This window comes from Topomyia yanbarensis, chromosome 2 (assembly GCF_030247195.1).
Source record: "Topomyia yanbarensis strain Yona2022 chromosome 2, ASM3024719v1, whole genome shotgun sequence".
Lineage (NCBI taxonomy): Eukaryota > Metazoa > Arthropoda > Insecta > Diptera > Culicidae > Topomyia > Topomyia yanbarensis.
The window spans coordinates 209,553,099-209,574,966 of record NC_080671.1 but is presented as its reverse complement, the minus strand read 5'-3'; the positions used below and the strand labels follow the sequence as shown (position 1 = coordinate 209,574,966).

General features: G+C 40.1%; 2 protein-coding genes across 4 annotated transcripts in view; one reads left to right on the top strand and one right to left on the bottom strand.

Moving 5' to 3' along the window:
• LOC131682813 (lysine-specific demethylase 5) overlaps positions 1-21,868 on the bottom strand; it is a 133,815-nt gene that overhangs the window by 37,304 nt on the left and 74,643 nt on the right. The gene's annotated exons all lie outside the window — the stretch shown is intronic.
• Positions 7,951-12,223, top strand: LOC131682814 (zinc finger BED domain-containing protein 4-like). Of its 3 annotated transcripts, XM_058964576.1 has the most exons (5): positions 7,951-9,278; positions 9,342-9,643; positions 9,701-9,845; positions 10,003-10,967; positions 11,031-12,223. In XM_058964576.1, the coding sequence occupies exons 2-5, from the start codon at positions 9,353-9,355 to the stop codon at positions 11,679-11,681; spliced, it is 2,052 nt and encodes a 683-aa protein (XP_058820559.1). In that variant the 5' UTR covers positions 7,951-9,278; positions 9,342-9,352; the 3' UTR covers positions 11,682-12,223. The 3 variants fall into 3 exon arrangements, with proteins under 3 accessions (XP_058820559.1, XP_058820560.1, XP_058820558.1); XM_058964577.1 differs by having other exon boundaries at positions 7,951-9,643; positions 10,003-10,088; XM_058964575.1 differs by having other exon boundaries at positions 7,951-9,643.

Genomic DNA, 21,868 nt, shown 5'->3' with positions numbered 1-21,868 from the left:
GAATATTCCACGCTCTCGTTAGGAGCCATGCACTAATTACGTAAGACTTTTTTAGAAATTTTCAACCTCCCCCTCCCCCCTGATAAGAGTTCTTAAGATTTTGGTGAACTTATTGGCCCGATGTCGGTCCAACTTTGCCCGACATTGGTCCGACGTTGGTCCAACCTTGGTTTAACATTCCATCTTGTATCCACCATCATAGTTTTCCAATTTTCTTGCTTGATTACTATCATTCAGTAAATGAAATGATATTAGTGTTGAATTGATATTCATCCGAAAAGGTGATAGCTCAAAACGGGAGGATATCAGCTATCAACTGATTTCACTGAAATTATTCAGCTCTGGCTCCGACATAGCCATCTACGAATTTTCTTGAAGTCAAATACAGTTCACACTCTGGAAATATTCGGTCTACAAGATCTTTGACAATCGCATGACAGAACATTTTCCAGATACCTTGCGGAAGCGAAAATTTGAAAAAAGGATGTTGGCCTAATAACATCAAGAGTCAAGAAATTGTTGTAACTGCTCCAACACCATCGACAATTAAGTCGTTCCTCACCCTGCCAACAATCAACAAAATTTCATAACTTATTTAGGAATCATATCCTGCCGGAAATACTTTAATTAGAGGTCCGCCCTTCCTTGACCATGAAGTACAATATATGCTCGTTTTGTGTAATACACATGTTCATGGCAGAGATAAGAAATAATACCCTTTTCTTATGAAAATAATATTTTTCTTATTGATTTCATTTTTCATACTTGTTTTATGATATTACGTAAGAAAGGACAAACCCTCCCACCATGGATTGGGAGGACGCCCGCATAAGTTCGCGTCTGGTACGCGTTTAGTCTGAGCTTGAATCGCGGTATCGAAAATCAAGCCAGCCAGGAACCCGTACTCTTCCTCCGGAAGAAGCTCTTGAGTGCACTCGATTTTGTCGGATATCGCGGACGCGTAGCTCTTCCAATCAATATTTCGTGTGAGGTCATACGAAACATTGATTGTATTCGGTGGCCCTGAACCGTTAGCAATATTAATTACGTGGAGATCAGAGACTAACTTCCACATGCAATCTAACCGCAGCGATGTCGAGCAGAGTGACAGATCTAAGGCGCTCGGTCGCGCCCGAGGGGCAGGAATCCGTGTCATTTCACCCGTATTCAAAATAGTCATATTGAAGTTGTCGCAAAGCTCATGGAGTAGGATAGATCGATTATCGTCATGAAGGCAACCCCATGCCGTACCGTGGGAGTTGAAGTCACCCAAAACTAGCCTCGGTGCGGGGAGGAGTTCCGCAATATCGCAAAGCCGTCGGTGGCTAACTGAGGCTCTAGGGGGGATGTAGGTGGAAGCAATGCAAAGGTCTTTGCCTTTAATTCTGGTTTGGCAAGCAACAACTTCAATGCCTGGTGTCGAGGGGAGGTCGATTCGATTGAAAGAATAGCACTTTTTGATCCCTAAAAGTACTCCTCCGAAAGAGTTTTCTCGATCCAAGCGAATAATATTAAAATCATGGAAGTGTAGGTTTATTTCTAAAGTGAGCCATGTCTCGCATAGGGCAAATGCATCGCAATTCAAATTATTTAGTAAAATTTTAAACGAATCGATTTTCGGGATAATGCTTCTGCAATTCCATTGTAGAACAGTGATTAAATCCTTGCCCTCGTTCGATGAATTAGTCATCGAAGGATACAATCGCTGAAAGGAGGGGCCATTTCGCAATGAACTGCATCAAGAATGTTTTTACTGCGGGGAGAAAGCTTATCAAGATGTTTTTCTGCTCATTGTACAGCCGATTTGAACTCGCACATCCACTTAATTTTACGAATACCGCGCAGTGAGAATTTGCGTACAGGAGACTATAGACACATTCCAGCGTTAGGGGACAACGTTTGCACGCATCATGCAACTGTTAACAGCTCGTCGTTTGAAAAATCCTACGATGCACGCTCAAAAAACTTAATTGAATACTTTAAAAGTCCTAACACAACGTTAATGTTATGGGTTTGATGTTTTTCAGGTTATCCTTTCATTCTGAGAGGTGAAAATGTCGCGTTAGGGGACAACAGCGCAAAAAATTGATTTTCCAACCTACACTTGTATTTATCAAAAAACCTGCTCTGTCTCAAACTTTAGAGCATCTATTTGTTCTTGAAATTTGATCATCGATAGTCACAGAACAATACTGTATACTTAGATTTTCGAGTTTTCAGGAAATTTTTTTCACGACCGCTGCGAACACTGCGTTAGGGGACAACACCAAAATGAACACAAACAGTCGCATATGAAGTGTTGTCCCCTAACGCGACTGAAGAATTTGTTAAAGCTCAAACCAAGCGATGTATATTACCTCTGAACTTGTAAATAACTCAAAATAAAGATTTGAAACGCCAAACCAGATGTATTTCTAGTTTCACTTTCATGTGTTTTAATAAGAAATCAAATTAATATGAAATGAGAACAGGACACACCGCATACCACAGTGTGGCGCGGTATAGGAGAGATTGTAGACCACAATCGCCACTTTCTAATGGATCGAAAAAGGTGGTTTCAAGTAGTTTTGGTAAGTTTAATATATTATTGACATCAGTGGCGGATCCAGAGGAAGGGTCTTGGGGGTCCGGACCCCCCAAATTTTTAACATCTTGATAATTTTTAAAAAAGTTTCTTTTTTAAATTCATTCTAAGTTCAAAATCTTTGCAAACCAGATTCGATTGCCAAAACTGAGTTTAATTAAATGAGGATATTACATATTACGTATTGTACAATGAACATTTTAAAGTCGAAATTTTGGACCCCCTCCGAAATTTTTTTCTGGATCCGCTCCTGATTGACATAGCAAAATATATGAAATAAAATTAACTGTTACTTAGGGTGACTCAATTTTTTTTTTATTTTGTTCACCAACTAAGTTTTTTTCATGTAAGTTTGGTGCACTGACTTTGATTTTTGACCTTACAAAATCTAGAAAATAAAATTGACTGGTGATTAGGGCAGATAAATTACGTCATAGGTCTGTTCAATATTTATTTTCTCGTTACGTTACAAATACACAAATGTGACTCTGAAGCAATTCAACAAAGGAAAGACTTTCAAACGATTAAACTCAGTCGAGCAGTTATTATATTTACATATTGTATATAATGTTGTCACGAAATACGAGTAATACGGTTGAAAATAAAATTTCGAAAGTGTTTATCGCCCTTCCAGTTCATCCTCTGGCGTTTGCACAACTGTTTCTACTCATAGATCTGCAAGACAACACTTATTAGTGATGATTGCGGAAATTAATCAAAATGTAGCCTTTTTTCGCAATTTTTGGAAAAGAAGGGTAAGATCCAGTTTTTTGAAAATTTTGATATATTGGAATACCAAAAAATTCGTTAAAAAATTTCACACAGTTGCGGTCTTATGGCTCAGATGGCTGGCTTGTCATTGAATTATCTAAATAATAGAAAACTGGAGAATTTCGTAAAATTGCATCTTTTATTAGCGAATTCTAAAAAATGCGTATCCTCAGGATAACAATTTGAATTTAAAGTGCGATAAAACATCAAAAAATGCATTAAACTACATGTTGAAGAAAATCTATCCCGAAAAGACAAACCGGGTTAGTTCCAAGTGGTCAATAATTATCCCGCTAATTTGAAAGAATGTGACGACGAGTGAGTGTTATTCCCTATGACCAAATTCTTCCGCGCGCTCTCATGCTTATTTGGTATTCTAATGCGTTCCATTCTATATCTTTGAAATCACTTCGAACTCTGTTCTGAAATTGTTGATATATCCTTAGATAGTTTATTTACTGATATATGTAATAAAAAACTTGATAATTTTTCGATATTATTAGACCTCCCCCTTAATGGAACCCCCCCCCCCCCTCTCCTCGCCTCTGAGACCACCCATGACACTGCATGGCTGCGGTATTGCTGAAATAGGTTGGTTATATCTGTTATGTCCATATACTGTTCTGTAGGCTCTCAAAGTAACTCTGTAGAAGGATTTATCGTATTGCAACGGAAAGCGTTAGGAGACAACACTTCAGTGCACCCCTCTGAAAGAACGATTCCAAAGCTTGTTATATACAAATAGCATATTTTTAGAAAGGTATTGATGAGTACTAATAGCTTCTGATAAGATTTCATAGATAGCGTGATTTGTTTTTGTGAAAAATTGAAAAAACATGATATTTGCGTTAGGGGACAACGCAAAAATGGTCAATTTTTGCCCCCCTTTTATCCGACGATCAATTCACTCAATAAATCTGCGTCCGAAGATGAAGTCTTTGTACAATATGTGAACAATAAAATGGAATTTAAGATTATTACAAATAAATTTTATTACAAACCTGTCGGTGTGGTACGGAAAAATCAATTCAATTATTAAAAACGAGTCATAAATGTATTACTGGTTTTCATAAAGGACCGTCATAAAATTCTTTTAAAAAATTTCTATATATCTATTATTTGGGAGCGTTAAACCTATACCAACATATTTCAGAACAACTTTTACTTATATTAGCAGATTTATTTTTATGAGGTAAGCGATACAAGTGCGTGGAATGTGTCTATATTCATTTGATACAAACTTGAAACGAACAGAAAAAATCACTATATTTTTCCCGAACACAAATTTCTCCGCTGCCTGAGCATCTAGAAAAATGCTCTCGGATTAGTTAGCTATTGTTATGTGAATCTACATTTACTTCTAAACGGGCACAATAATTCCGAAAAAGTTCTAACGTGCGTCGGTAAATTAATTGTTCCTTAATTTATCCAATCCGACCTACTCGAATGAATAGAATCGATTGCACACATTTAAGTAATAGCCACTATTCTACCATATACGCATCCATTCGCTGATTCAGACGAACACACACAGATAGACATGCGACTAGAACATAACAATTGTAGGAGAGCCCGGGGCTAGTTGGTGGTTTGGCTTAGTTGGCCCCTTTTCTCCGTTGCTATTAGACATAACTCGCGCTGCCACTCGTTGTGTACCACAAGTGATGTGAAACACACTTTCCAATGTGTTTTTGTTGCACAACGTTTTGTTTTGCGGAAGTAGCACTTTGTAAATTTTCTAAATTTAAACATTTTGTGTTATTTAAGGTGATTTTCAATCTATTCCCCGAATGATTATATTTTTCAATAGTTCGTGAAAAGAGCCTTCAATATTCGTATAGACATTACACCTATCCACAAACAAAAGTAATTTTTTAAATCTTTTTTATAAAATATGCGGTTGGGGTAAGTTGGCGGTACTATTTACAGTGTAAAAATAGTCGTCAAATATTTTCATTTCTGGAAATGGGATCTTTAATTTGGAAAAATTGTCTCAGTTTTTCATATGGGTCATTCCACGCGAAGTGATCAAAAAAAGATGCAAACTTGAAATCGACCTTCACGAATTTGAACCAAATTTGGAGAAATTGTTCATCTAGGGCCAATATGTAAAAACCCAAATTTTTGTGTCAATTGAAGCACCCCCCGTTTTGGCAAATTGCCAAAATCCTTGATTTTCTTTTGATCATATCTCCGGTTCTATATGCTCTAGAATCAAACCGCAAGATGGCTTTTGAAGAAAATTATTCAAGGAATCGGAAAAAATATTAATTTTCGGCGGCAGTGCTGCCAACTATGCGATTTTTTCAGTTAAATATGAAAGGTTAATTTTTCTCTCAATACAAATATTTTAATTTTGAAAATTCTAATGCCATCGCGTTTCTCAGTCATTTTTACATAAAAAACACTTATCATCTCAATATGATATGAGCGCATCCTGAGATATACCATTTTGAAGGGAAAACTCGCATTTTCTCATATAAAAATCCATTTTTATTGGCAAACATCTCAAAAAAATCTTCAAACGGTCACAAAAATCGACCCTGATCTGCTAGAAGCAAACCAAAAACGTAGTTTTTCATAATTTCTCGTCTACTCCACGAAAAATTATGTTTGAACTCAGAATACTCAAGTTGGTTTTTTAGTGTTGTGCACTTGCGGTTTTATATGGGAAATTGCGGTTTTTTCTCTCTTCAGAACGGTGTATCTCAGGATCCGCTCAAATTATATTGAGATTATAAGTGTTTTCTATTAAAAAAATATCTGAGGAACACGATGGCATTAGAATTTTCAAAATTAAAATATATGTCTTGAGAGAAAAACAACCTTTTATATTTAACTAAAAAAATGGCGTAGTTAGCAGCACTGCCGCCAAAAATTAATATTTTTTTCTAGATTCCTTGAACTATTTTCTTCAAAAGCCATGTTGTGGTTTGATTGTAGAGCAAATAGAACCGGAGATATGATCAAAAAAATCAAGAGTTTTGGCAATTTGCCAAAACGGGGGGTGCTCCCATGACCCGAGAGGTGGCTCAATTGACACAAAAATTTGGGTATTTATATATTGGCCCTACATGAACAATTCCTCCAAATTTGGTTCAAATCCGTGAAGGTCGATTACACGTGCCTTGATCACTTCGCGTGAAATGACCCATATGTATTGATAGCGGGTGTCCTTACGAGTACACTCATGTTGTTTTTAAACCTGAATTATTCTTTTCTGATTTTTAAATTAAAAGACAAACTAAAATCAGCTAACAAACTGTCAGTTGTCCTACTTAATGACGTATCTGCAAACATGTCGTTCGCTTTATTGTTAACCGGGACAGCACCCCTCACAACATGATCTGGTACTTTTGCAATCCGCTAGCAGCTTGCAATCCCAAGTTTCATTTGCCAACTATAGTAGATCTGATGAGCAGGGATGGGAATTATCATTCATTCGCATGATTCTTGGCGAATCCGTTCATTGCTTTGACAGCAGCCAGTCGTTCATTCACGATCCGACGAAAACTCTCCAAATGAACACAACTGAACGTAGGTAAAAATGAGCTTCCGGAGATGTGAGCCAGGTAAAAGAATGACACGTACTATGTTGAATGAAGAAGATGGCGCTCTTTGTTGGCGGATTGAATCGGAAGATTGTACTGTAAACATTCACAAGTGAATCAATTTTTAGTTCACAAATGAATGTGAGATTGTATTCTCCGGTTTGGTTAGGTCAACTTTATAGTGCAAATGTACACTATAATCAATATTGGGAAGTAGATTGCACTAGAATCCACTTGAAATTGATATTGTGATATGCACGGAATCGTTTTAAGACGTTATTTCCGGACAAATGCATGCTTGTACATGGCACACATGAAAAATGTTCAATTAACAATTTCGTATTTTTCAAACAATATATGTTGCGGCTCCGCGGATCGGTTTTCTCGTGCAGGTAAATTCATTACTGCGTGGACAGCACGGTGTTCCTTTTGAAATTTTCGAGCATCAGCGGTGCTTGCTTATATTTGCAATTCTCATCTGATTTGAAGTGGAATTTTCTGCCCTCCTCCTGGATAACTTGCAACAGGATCTTTTTTTGAGTGCAGCGTCGTTTCATTCTAAAAAAAATTTTTTTCGTCAGCACATTGCAAACTACTTACTTAACAATAAGAGTTAGGGATGGGCGATACTAGTAACGATACCGACGGTATCGATACTTTGCTGAAAGTATCGAGTAATTTTGTATCGATACTTCAAGATGTCATAAAGTATCGGTATCGATACTTTTTGAACGATACTCGCGCGTGGTATCGTCTCAGAACCATACGTAAAGGGTGGGAATATTTTCCTATGTATTGGTGCTGCTGTCGAATTTGAAGAGCGAAATAAAAATTCGACAAAAATCGAAAATCTACGGAATAACATTAAGATTTCTGACAGCTTACAGACCACAGATGCGAACTCAAGTCAAAGGAAATTGGTTTGTTTTCATCACGAAATAATCCAGCGCCTTTTCTTTTTCAACGGGAATAGAAAGGTCAATTGACCTTTCTATTCCCGTTGAAAAGAAAAGGCGCTGAATTATTTCGTGATGAAAACAAAATATTTACACTGCAAAAATCCCGTGCGAAATGCCGTGATTCATTTCCAGAACTGTAAACTGGACTTTATCCAAAATTTAAAATTAATGTTTAATAGTGTATTCATTAAAATAACCTTCATTGAGAAATTGATAAGAAATAATCACAGCTTGATAAAAAAAATGACAGAGGTTGTTATACTCTGCTGAAAAAATTCACAAAATACCCCTTAAGCTACTGTAAAGTTGCTTTTTGCCTGTGGGGTAATCATTTTCTGAAAATGTGACGTCACACATTTTTGGCGTTTATTTCCCAACACACTCAAAAATGAATAATGCTTCCACCCTTAACATTATTGTCCTGGTAAGAGTTGATTTTTTCTCCGTTTTTTGTCATTAGGCACCACGACATTTGTTTGAAAATTCAGTCAAGGGTTTTATCAACAAGTTTGCTCCTGCGAACAGAAAAACCCGTCCGACGACCATACATCGTTAGTCCGATTCGTTTGAAGTTGGATAGAATTGGGGATTTTGTCAGAAGAAATAATCAGCTAATCAGGAATGTCTCATGGATTGCCTAATAGAGTTCTATACAAATGATTTCACACACTACCTGGGGGGTTTGTTTTCCTCCAGCTATCATATGTAAAACTGCCAGCCAATTTAGAAATAGCTCACCTAAAGTATTAATAGTGTTGGAATGGTCTACGTCGCTCTAAAACTTATTCCGGAGACCTACAATACCGGTTTTTTAGGTTCCACCATGAAAATAATTGAACCGAAAAATTATTTTCGATTTGTTGTCTTCCATCTATGACAGGTGGAGGAAAACGAATCGTTGAACACACTAATAGAGTTACAGATTATACTCTATTAAGATTTCTGACAGCTCATTTACAACCGCAGATGCAAACTCAAGTCAAAGGGAATTGGTTTGTTTTCATCGCAAAATACCTAACCTCGACCGATTTTTACAGTGCACAATATTTTGTTTTCATTATTTCGTTATTCAGTGCCTTTTCTTTTTTACTGGGAATAGAAAGGTCAATATCAATAGGTTTGTTCCAGTACGCGCTTCTTGCTTCCAGTTGCTCCAGAACAAACAGAAGCAAAAAAGTTGCTCCTTTTTACTCCGGTTTGCTACCATAAGATGAAAAAAGAGAATGGAATACAGGAACGATTTTTCTGTTTGCTCCGGAATACTTCTAGTTTTTCCTGGTACTGGAACAAATCTCATATACTCCAGGAGTAGCGTTTTACGCCAGCGTCCAATAACCGCTCACGCAGTTTTGAAAACAGCAATTTATTTTGGGTTTCCGGTTTTTGGTAAAATAACGTAACTTCACGCTGACGGTAAGTTTTTGAAGTTCTACTTACAAACATGAAATATTCTAGTTTTTTATTATTTTTCTGTAGGGCAGCTCAAAATGAGTCGTTCAGTAAGTGGTGTCTGGAATTTTCTGAATAAAGTTGACGGTGAGAAAGGAGCAAAATGCCGCATATGCCGCAAAATGTATTCAACATCCGGTAATACCAGCAATGTATGGAAGCATCTGGCACTGCACGGTATTACTAAAGAGAACCACAAAGATGCTGTAATTGGAGAAAAGGGGAACGTAACATTTAAAAACAAGCAGATAATTGATGCCAACGCCAATGACGATCTTGACAGTACTCACGAAAGCAACGATGATTCGTCTTCAAGTATTATAGAAGCGGTGAGTATATTTTTATTTCCTATATGAATTGCAAAAACTGAATTTATCTTGCATTAGGGTGGTTCTATCGGTGGTGGTGCAGCGTCAAGGTCTGCTTCGAAGAGCAGCGTATTACGACCACAAACGGGGAATAATGATTCACCGAGACCTTTGGTGCAACAATCTCTTCATTGTGTCATTGAACGTGGAAAATCTTTTCAAGGTAAGAACGATATTTTTCCCTTTTAATTTATTAATTAGTCAGTAAAAATTAGATATCATGTTACTTATTATTTGTATTTCTTGTGATAATTTAATAGAAAACTAGTAAAATTTTAATGCTCGCTATGATTAAAATAAATGTAAATTTTCTATTGCAGATGGTGGTTCTCGTAGTATCGACATAACGGATGCGTTACTGTTCATGGTCCTTAAAGACAATCTCTGTCTTTCGACGCCAGAAAAAGTAGGTTTCAAATATTTCTGTAAAACTACAGTGCCACTATGGACTCCACCTAGCAGAAGAACCCTTACTAGACAGATGGAACAAAAGTATGAGAGATTGTCGCAACACGTCCGCGAAAAGTTCTCAAAACTTTCTGCTGTTGTCCTAACAATGGACGGGTGGACTGAGCCCCACAATACTAAAGCTTTCCTCGGTGTAACTGTGCACTATGCAGTCGATGACGAAATGCATTCGGCAGTATTGGGAGTGGAGCCTATGTCAAGTGCACACACACACGACAATTTGGCGACTGCATCACTACAGTTTTGTAACCATTGGGGTCTAAAACCGACGCAAGTTTCGCACGTTGTTACTGACAATGCTCCGAATATTGTTCTTGCTGCGAAAGAAGCATTCGGGGAATCAAAACATTTAGCATGTTTTAATCATACACTAAATTTAATACCCTCATCAGGGGTGGGTTTCAAATCGGTAAACGGACAGCGTATCCCATACGTTCCAGGAATACCAGATCTAATTAAAAAACTCAAAAACATTGTGACTTTCTCACATACCAGTTACAAGTTTGCGGATGAATTGAGAAAGGTGCAGTTAGACGGAGGAGCTACTGAGGGCACGCTACTTCGGTTGATACAAGATGTTACTACGCGTTGGAACTCAACATATTTGATGTGCGATCGTTTCCTGAAGATGCAAAAAATTGTATCTGTGGCAGCCCTTAACTTTCCTGATTTGGACATGTTGACAGCTGCAGAACTGGCAACTTTAGCATCTATACTAGACCTTCTTTGGCCATTTTATGATGCGACAGTCGAAATGTCAGCGGAAAAGACCACGACGGCTAGCAAGGTTATACCATTGATTTCGATGATAAATATAGTAAGTTCAATGGTTTTGCATATCTAAGCTTGTCACATTTGCTTTTTTTTCTTTTTTTCGTAGGAACTTTCCAAAGTTGAAATACCTGACCGTGACATCTGTGCACAATCCTTGAAGAAGTTTCTAACAGGAGAAATGGTACGACGATTTGGGGAAGCCGAATACAACATGCTTCTCACAATGGCGACACTATTGGACCCTCGATTTTTAAAGGTTCATTTTCAAAAGGCTTTAGCGGTTTCGAAGGGGATCAGTTTAATGGAAAAAGTAATAGTAAACGAATTAAGAAAAGAAGCTCCCGAGTCCAACGCAGCTCATGTTTCATCAACAGCAATTGTAACCAGAGAATCAAATTCGAAAAGAAATTTATGGAATTTCCACGACACTTTGGTCAATCAGGTTGCCACGGCATACTCGACTGATGACTACGTAAACGTTGCTCGACAGGAAATCAAAGCTTTCTATTCCAGAACAGTTATGCCTCGAAAAACAAACCCCCTTGCCGTGTGGAATAACGAATTGCGACATCTCTTTCCCAATTTGTTTAAATTGGCAAAAATATATATTCCAGCAATCGCGACATCCACGCCATCGGAAAGGTTGTTTTCCTTAGCTGGGAGAATCATGGACGATGACGGATGCCGCCTCTCCAATGAACATTTATCCCAGCGAATTTTTCTTGCTAGTTGTGATAGCGCTATTTGGGACGAATAAAGTGTGATTTCGATTGCCGTGTGAATTCTTGACCAATTTTTGCAAATCTGATTTCAAATAAATGATACAATGTAGATCAATTGCTATTAAACTTAATTACTATCTGACTTCCGATTCCGCAATTATAGATAGAGTAGAGAAGTTACATAGACATTGCGCTTGTAAACCAGTACCATCGAGGTATCAAAATAGTAAAAATCCTATTCAAATGGTTACTAAATTTAATAAATTAGCAGATCTAGAGCAACCATAGGGGCGATGAGAATGGTTGTCCGAGTTATGAACGGTTCGATTTTGAGTTGACCTAGTGCTGCGATCTTATTAGCACTATGAACCCTTCCCGTATATATTATTTAATTTTTTTGTCAAAATATATTGAAAATAGTCGATTTTCCCGAAATTAAAAAAAACAAGTCCGGTATTGATCGATACTATCGGAAGTATCAATACTTTTCGGTCGATACATCGATACTCAGTATCGAATTAACTAAAAGTATCGCGATACCAAAGTATCGATACTTTTTGAAGTATCGCCCATCCCTAATAAGAGTTCAAAAAAATTCCATAGGACTATAAACAAGAACGACAAGTTTTTTTATTAGAACGATCCGGTGAATGTTTTTAAATGAATCTTTGTGAATGAAAGAATACATTCATTTGCGATCCTTTCTGCTTTCATTCAAAACACTATATATGTGATGAAGAATGAATCATTGGGTGAACACTAACATTGCCGTGCGATATCACTTTTTTCAGTTTTGTGTTTTGCTTCTCGCTGTCGCATGAAAGCGTAACTCTACACGAGAAGGGTTGCCGAGATCGGGTTTCACAGTAAGAGCATGTTGGTGTATGATTTCAAATTCACCATTTCGTGAAATGATTTTTCCCATGCCTGCTGATGAGGTAACGTATAAAGTCGTACTAGTCTCATGGGTTTGAATATGTTATTGTTCTAAAAGGAAACAAACTAAAAAATGTTTTTGCAATAGTTTTGGTCTTCGAAATAAAAAAAAGGATTGAGAAGTCACAGTAATAAACTGCATTAGAAAATGCCATAACCCGCATACCCCTAAATATCCCTATTCACTCCAAAGTAAGAGAATCTTTTTCTTGTGTCTCTCGTCAATGCAGGGGACATTTACTTGCAATTGCCTAACGAATTTCGAGAGTTTGCTTTTGAATATGGAGTACGCGTCCAAGTAAAAATGCCGAGGCACTGAGACTGAAATATAATGGAAAGTGTCGAATAATATACAGTTTTATAGAAAAGGCAATCGGCAGATTTCATAAGGACCACTGATGTAATTGAATTTCCATTTGATTGCTTATTTTCTGGCATCCAACTTACCCCATACATACCGTCAACTTTTCCTGGAGCCGGGTTTTTTTCCGCGTCACATGTTTTTGTCTCTAGAAACGGAGACAATGTATCAAATATTTTAATAAAATTCAGAGATGTTGCCACCAGTTTGCCCTTTCATGCAACGTGTTCTGTTTTGCAAGAATCAAAGCGATAAAAGATAAAAATTGAATACATCGTCAACTAGCCCCGGTCTCCCTACAATAGTACTGAAAAATACACTTATTACAAAACGACAACTAATAGATTTCTACTTATGTATTAAATTAATTTAATTAGACTGTGCACGATGACAAAGTCGACCGATAAATGGATACATAATGACCCCCACTATGAGCCCCGTCTACCAACACTGCCAGTAAACTGTAGAACAATGTCATCAAACACGGCCCTCAGCAAAAGTCAATCCACGTCGACCCGCCAGCCCGCCACACCATCGCACAGTGGTCGCAATGGTACCAAAACGTGCGTTTAATTAATGGTGCCATAGAAGTTGATTTTAGCGATTTGGTGTGTTAGAAACACTTTTTCAGAATGGAATCTCCCTTCTTTTGATGTATACTGAATTGTGATTAATCCACCTAAAAGTGAGATAGAAAATTTATTTCCACTAACTTTTAAGCTAGAGGAACGATGTCAATGACAAAGTTATAGTAAATTCTACTGCAAGAAAACTTCTTGAACATGCAAACTTTCCAAAATGTAACGGTGTTGAGATAAAGCACGTTGTTTGTGGGAGGCACCCAAAAAATCATTTTTTTATTATAACTTTTTTCTGAGATTTTTTCAATTCTTCAGATGTTCTATGAAGTTGTTGAAATTAAGAAATTGCAGACATTTGTCGAAGACGTCAACCGTTTTTATTTCAAAACTTAATAGTTATTAAATAAAGTGGGTTAGAAATACCGCCATTTTGAAAGACAATTACTAAGAGATGTGGAAATATGTGGAAGACATTTCGATTCTATGAGAAAGACAGTGACAAGTACTATAAGAAAAAATACTACTCACAACGGGCATCCACCGGCCTGTATACAAAAAATACTTTCCGGCAAAGTATGTTTTGCATTTTGTAACAAAATAAGTACGACTTTTTCAGCATAAATTTTTTAGCGATTTTTTTTCTATGTGTCGAATATTCTAAAAAATCATTGAGAGTAATAAATACACATATAAATCGTAAACTTTGAATTTCATTTATCTGAAACTATTCATAAATTAACAAGATTTGGAATTTGATCACTAGAGACGTCTAAAAAGGTTTACTGTATTTTCATGAGTATGAACCATAGCAAAGAGTATTAGATATCATTTTCACGAAACGACTGTGTAGTCAGATTTGTTACTTAGGATCCGAATTGCCAGAAAATCTTTAGAAAAATATTTTCACCTGTATATTACATCTCTGCCAAATTTTAAACCTCAAAAAGGCAAGGGGTCTCAGAGGCTCGGCTAGTTACAGTTCCCTAGTTTCAATGAATTTGTAATTCGAAATACAAATGATCGAGCGTTTTCGGGCTTTCGATTCTCTCACTGGTAAAACGACAAAAAAGAGGCTCTTGGTTTCATTGGGTCTTAGAAGCGAAGTCACAATTTTCGCTTGCCTTAGGGTTAATTTCAAATATTTAATCATTCAATGCGTGCTTGCAAAATAATTATTGACAATTCCGGCCAAGTAATCGTTTCATGAAAACGGCATATAGGGTAGACGAGCCCTTATCCATCTCATTAGTCGGGATGTCACAATATTTCGTTGATAACTCGACTTAGAGTGACTGGATTGCGCTTAAGTATCACCATCTTTCCTTCGTTCCTATGAAGCAGTACAGTTAGACTTTTTGAGCTAATGCGTTGAATAGAGATAGCAAATACTTCTCTAACTAATGAGTTCCAATGGGTGGGATGAATAGAGGAGCTAAGATGAATTAGGGCGCAGTAACCCTAATACTGTTTCTAATGGTTTTTATTCTTGTAAAGACAGCCAAAAAATTTTGGGCATTTTTTGTTGTTGTGCTAGTTTAGGAATAATTCGTAAGTTGGAGACTACAGAGCTGAGAGTTTTGGATTCATATGTGTACTTCGACATTTCCAACGATTTTTTAGAATATTCGTAGAATAAAATAACACATAGAAACCATTGCTATAAAAAGTTATGCTTAAAATGTCGTAATTATTTTGTTACAAAATGAAAAACATGCATTGCCAGAAAGTATTTTTTATATACAGGCCGGTGGATGCCCGTTGTGAGTAGTATTTTTGCTTATAGTACTTTTCACTGTCTTTCTCATGGAATCGAAATGTCTTCCACATATTTCCACATCTCTTAGTAATTGTCATTCAAAATGGCGGTATTTTTAACCCACTTTATTTAATAACTCTTAAGTTTTGAAATAAAAAATGTTGACGTCTTCGACAAATATCTGCAATTTCTAAATTTCAACAGCTTCATAGAACATTTGAAGAATTGCAAAAATCTCAGAAAAAAGTTATAATAAAAAAATAATTTTGTGGGTGCCTCCCACAAACAACGTGCTTTATCTCAACACCATTACATTTTGGAGAGTTTGCATGTTCAACAAGTTTTCTCGCAGTAGAATTTACTATAACTTTGTCATTAACATCGTGCCTCTATCTTAAAAGTTAGTGGAAATAAATTTTCTATCTCACTTTTAGGTGGATTAATCACAATTCAGTATACATCAAAAGAAGGGAGATTCCATTCTGAAAAAGTGTTTCTAACACACCAAATCGCTAAAATCAACTCCTAGAGCACCATTAATTAAACGCACGTTTCGGTACCATTGCGACCACTGTGCATCGCGCACAGGCTAGTGGTTAAGCGTTAGTATGGGCAGGTGCAGAGTATGAAAAAATCACAAAACATAAAAAGGCTCTTGGTCTCCTCGATGCACCACTATCGAGGCGTAATGCAATAACCATCTTAAATCAATTGTCTGTCTGAGGTTCTTTAGCACTGATGCAAACCCCCCTACCTAGGGGAGGGAGAAACACCCCGAGCAGGAAAAATATGTGCAAAAAACCGGCAACTTAGGTACCGGGTTTGAGAAGCCACTCGACTCGCTAAAACAACTACTCTTGCTCAGAACCTGATACCTTACGGCACTACTTCGCGGAGGGGTTTTTATGTGCCTAATACACACTCTAATCCAATCACTTAGTAGTTAGTTGCTTCAGTTGGTTTACAGTATCCCTCCTTAACCCCCTACCAGTTTTCGACTATCCACACAACGTGGCAATTTCTTTATAGCAGTAGGAACACTAGCTCAGGGTAGAGAACTAGTGCTCTTGCCCTACGAGGACAATCCGGGCGGTAAATTCTAGATTGTTATATTTACTGAGCCCTTCCGCTCCCTTGTGCCATTTAACACCGCGACTCAGCTCCCTTGTGTCATTCAGCACCACAACTTCTTGAGGCCTTTGGCTCTCTATCCGGTGCCATTTTGCATTGCAACTGCTTTAGGTCCTTTGACTTCCGTCGCGTGCCATTTAGCACCACTTCCTTGTTGAACTCTTGACATGTTCGCAAACCACTCTGTCAAGTCTTCTGGGTGTTATGCAGTCTGCAAGGAGGGTGCTGAGCCTTTCGTTCCAATTCGCCGGACGACGGCAGCTCCTCGGCTCCAAATACCTTGACATTATTACGTTAAATACCCTCGCTAGAGTTTCCGACAGGTTATCGACGTTCGGAATTGGAGCGGAGCTGTCTGCACGAAGTGCTTCGGCTTTTGTCGAAGTTCTCCGCCATACAGTACAGTTCCACCAACGAAGGGTATATAGGGTATAGTGGATCATCGTTATGTGTGTACTAGTGAGCAATTCATCCTTTGCATCAGCGACGAATTACAGAACGTTACGTCGATTATAGGTCACCTATCGTCTTTACGGAATGTGCTAGCGGAACCATCGATTTACATACGGCTTCGCCAGGGCTTCCAACAAGCTGTAACCCCTTTCGTTAGTCATCCTGCTACCCCACTCCACGGCCCAAGCGTTATAGTCTCTTCTTGTAAAAACCTGCGTTAATCCGACTAACGCGTCGGTTGGTGCATCCAGCATCCAATTGTATTGCTCTGGTGTCTACCTTGAGGAGCATAACAGCTACACACGAATACATCATTGATCTTAGCGATTATGAAGCCTTCGTGTATACTATCAACCACCTCTTGGATAGGGAAACCGCTCATCACTTGGCTTTCCGCCATCCCTGCACTGTCCACTACTCTGTTACCGTTGTCGGGAGGTGCACGATACAAATCTACAATAATTGCATCGTCGCACTTCGTTTCTGTTGTCGGCTACCCCAAGAACTGCTGTGCTATGTCGCAATGGTTGAGATTGAGCTATTTATGTATGTATGTGTGTGTGCCTCAAAAAGCGATCATTATTGAAAACGAAAAAAACAGTTTTTTCGCTACCATTTACACATTTGTCATGAAAATCAATAAATATCTTTGAGGCCTCGTTAGAATACTGCTGAACGATTTTCATGAAGATTTGACCTGCTGTGCGCAAAAAACCGTTCTTTTTCGTTTTTAGATGGACGCTTTCCCAATTTTTTTCAGTTGAACCTTAAAAGCATTTCTACATCCCGCTAAAGATTACGTGTTAACCCGGCGCAATTATGTACAAACCGGTTCTAATACACTGCGGGTGAATAAAAAAGGTGAGTGACAGATTATTTTATTTTTGTATCAATTACACATACAAAGTTGCAGCAGTCTCAATCGTACCTACCATGCACACAGTCTTGGTATCTGTCAAATTCATACGGGATTGTTGGCGCTGATTATATTATGCGTTGCGTTGCGTAAGCACGGTATACTTCGTAGAATGCAGACTGATGACTCTCATTTCCAGCCAGACTACTTGAGGAGCATTGTTTGGGAATAACAATTGATTCAGTCCAAGCGAGAGTTTCCCCTGAGAGCCAACATTGCGGGCCACGACCATCTTTACCGTAACTTGGGATGAGAAAGGAAGTGTTGATGTGGTACTTAGTCAGGATTCGCTTCAAGCAAGAGATGCGGCTGAGACTATATTTTCGTGCATGTTTGAATAGTTTATTGACTGTAGGATACGTAAATCTTCTAGGCATTTAAACTCTGGCTAATCTCGATTGTTTCATCGAAAACAACTTGAACTCCGGACAGTCGGCTGTCGGGAGTGTTGCCGATAACGTAAAATGGACTGTAAACGATGAATTTAAAAGTGGTATGGTGGAACATTCGAAAATTATGTCACACAAAGATTACCCAATCCTAACTAACTCTCTGTCATATTACCACGTTATTTTTCCCCCTGGTCCAATACGAATCAAATTCTTTTAGTTTTTCCTTCATTTTGTAGTGGCACTTTTATGTCGTTACTCGCAAAAGTGTTAATGTTCTATGGAATTTCCTATATACATGGCGCAATCGTGCGTAAAACGGCCGATTGCGTCAAAGCAGATGACGTGCTCCCCTCCCATTTATGTCACAATTAGTCATATCTCTTCCTCCTAATAGCGTGGCAGAATTTATAAATGATCCTTAGGGGCCATGCATAAATGACGTAGGGAGGGTATTCCAAATTTGTGACGAGGGGGAGGGTAGGGTCAGAAGTTGTGCGACGTAGCATTATGTTTAAAACCCATTGTTTAGAGAAAACAATTTAATGATCCTCCATTCCCAAGAGAAATGAATTTAAATTCAAACAAGTTACTTTTGATGCGGTTTTTCATGAGGTAAATTTTACGATTCGTAGAATTTCAATTTCAAGTTCGCAAAAATACGAAAAGATTTTGTATGCGGATTTAACTTGCTACATTAGTTAGCTAATGTTGCTAACTAGTAGACTTAGTTTGGAAGCTGAATTAAATTTTCACTTCGGAATCAACCAAACTAAATTTAGTAATTTAGATGAACGTATGCTTCTTAGAATCATTGGCAGCTCTAGGATTGAGAGAACTTTTCTTCATGCTCCCCTTGACATATAAAATTCAAAAGAAAACTATCAACACGATATTTGTGATGAAATGGGCTTATCTTGCACGTAATTTGCTGTTATAATGAAAAATGTTGATAAGGGGCTTGTGGCTCGAGACGGGAAGAGTACTTCGATAATCGTTGCCAACCGGTCCGGAGACCGTTCTGGGGGTGAGGAGCCCCCTTTGGTCTTGGCCATCACAATCCGGTAGGCGTCACCCCACGGATTCGCGTTGGCACTCTCACACAGGTTGTCGAAACACGCTCTCTTGCTGCTTTTAATAGCCTTGTTAAGGGCTAATTTCGCAGTTCGAAACACTTCACGGCGGTTCTCTCTTGCATCCTCGGTGCGAGCTCTTTGCATCCTACGTCTAGCTCTGAGACAGGCTGAACGTAGAGCTGCAATCTCGGCACTCCACCAGTATACCGGGCATCTACCGTTTCTTGGCAGTGTTTTTCTCGGCATAGTGGCGTCGCACGCGCGTGATAGAACAGCTACCAGCGCATCCCCGCTTAGACTGTCGGTGTTGGCCTCCAGTCCCAGGGCCGCGGTGAAAGCTTCGCTGTCGAAGTGATTGGACTTCCACCCGCGTACCTGACAGGGATCTCCCGCCCTCGGATGCTGCACACCATAGTTGATCTTAAAGCGGATTGCTAGATGATCGCTATGGGTGTAGCCTTCGTCTACCCTCCATTCCATGCCTGGAGCCAGACTCGGGCTGGCAAAGGTCAAATCAATCCACGCCTCCACTCCGTTTCTACGGAATGTACTAGCGGAGCCATCATTAGCTAGCACAGTATCGAGTTTCGCAAACGCTTCCATTAGCGCTTGACCCCTGCTATTTGTACAGCGGCTGCCCCACTCCACTGCCCAAGCGTTGAAGTCTCCCGCTATTACTACCGGTTTCCGGCCCACGAGGTCCGACGAGAGCCTGTCGATCATCTGGTAGAACTGTTCTATTGGCCACCTTGGTGGGGCGTAGCAGCTGCAATAGAACACACCATTGATCTTGGCAATCGCCACACCCTCGGCGGAGGGGTGTATTACCTCTTGAACCGGGAACCTTCCCGTTGTACAGATTGCCACCATTCCAGACCCGTCCGACACCCAATTGCCGTTGCCGGCAGGGATGCTGTACGGGTCTGATAAGAGGGTGACATCTGTCCTCGACTCCGAGACCGACTGCCACAGCAGCTGCTGGGCTGCTGCACAATGGTTAAGATTTAGCTGTGTGACTCTCACGGCTTCTTCTTATTTAACTCGCCGAAGGGACACGAAGGTCCGCCCATAGCATGTTTATGAGCTTGCTTCTTAGCGGTGCAGATAAGGCACTTATATGCCTTAGTGCACCCCCGCTCTTTATGCCCCTCCTCGCCGCATCGACGACATAGCTTGCTCCTGTCTAGGCCTTTGCATTCGTAAGCTTTATGGCCGGATTCTAGGCACCGATAGCACCTGTCCACTGAAGGCGGCTGGGGTATACTAATAGGGCATACCGACCAGCCGATCTTCAGCTTCCCTTTCTCGGTTACCTTTTTGGCATCCGCATTCAGTAGCCTGAGGTAGGCTACCTGGGTGCCAGAGGGTCCGTCCCTCAATCGCACAGAGGCCCGCTCGATTGTGACGCCGCATTGCTCCTTGACGGCTGCGACGACGTCTTCTGCGGTCGCGAACTCGTCCAAGTGCTTGCACTGGAGAGTTGTTTCCGCACCTAGCGACCTGATTTGGGCGCCCTCACCAAGGACCTCTTGGGCCAAGGCCTTATATACTGCACTTGATTGTGCGCCTCGCTTCAGCACCAGGAGCATCTCTCCCGTATTGGTGCGTCTTACGCTACGCACATCCTGCCCAAGAGCCGAGAGACTTTCGGCCGCCTTCATCGATTTAAGGACATCGGCGTATTTGTCCTTGTCGGTTTTTAACCACAAGGCTTCGCCTCTGTCCTTGGCCTTCCTCGCAGGCCGCGGTACCTCCGGTTTCGGTGCCGGCTTTTTCTTGGTAACCAGCGTCCAGGGGTTTGAGCCCCCCCCCTGCCCCGGTCGTGTCGGGTTGCTGGTACCATCGCTCTGCACAGCGAGGTCACTCTCGCCCTCGCTTACCTCACCCAGGCGGCGTTTGACCTTGACGGTTGCACGCCGAGTGGTGTCGGTTTTGGCACCCTCTCCTGGCGACTTCCTAGGGCGCTTCGCATTCGATGCCGTCTTGCGATTGCCCTTTCCTTTTCACTTCGAGGGGAACTCGGTCGTCGCTCCGATCGACGTGGCTGCTCCGTAGAAGGTAAAGGCCACTGTCTGTGAACCTCTATTGACCTTCTCTCTTTCCTCCCTATTGGAGGCCACTGTCTGGGTTTCTCTGTCGGGCCTCTCCCGACATTCCACCCTCTCAACATATGCCTGCTGTTCCTGTCTTGCGACACGAACAGCTTTCCGGAGCTCCAGAAGGCTCAACTTCAACTCCTTGGCTATGTTCTGCTTTGCGCTAGCGAAGTCGATTATAGCATCGAGTTGCTTCGCTACTTTGCGCATCGCAGCTATTGGCCCCTCCGATGCATTGGTAGGGGTATTGCCTACCACTGCTGGGGGGTCACTGGTGCTTTCGGGTGCAGCACTCATCGCTCCACTACTCTCCCCACGGGGGGGAGACCTCGCCAAACCACCTCTTGCGAAGGGGTTTGGCACCTCCGTCTGTTTATTTTTATTTTTATTTGCCTCCATGTATAGTCCCACGAGTAGCGCGAGAAATATATGTCCGCCACGCCAGAGCTCCGCATTAGCGTGGTAAGGGACGCTTACTGTGGGGGTTGCCCAGGTACCCCACAGGCTCCGTTAACGATCGAGCATCT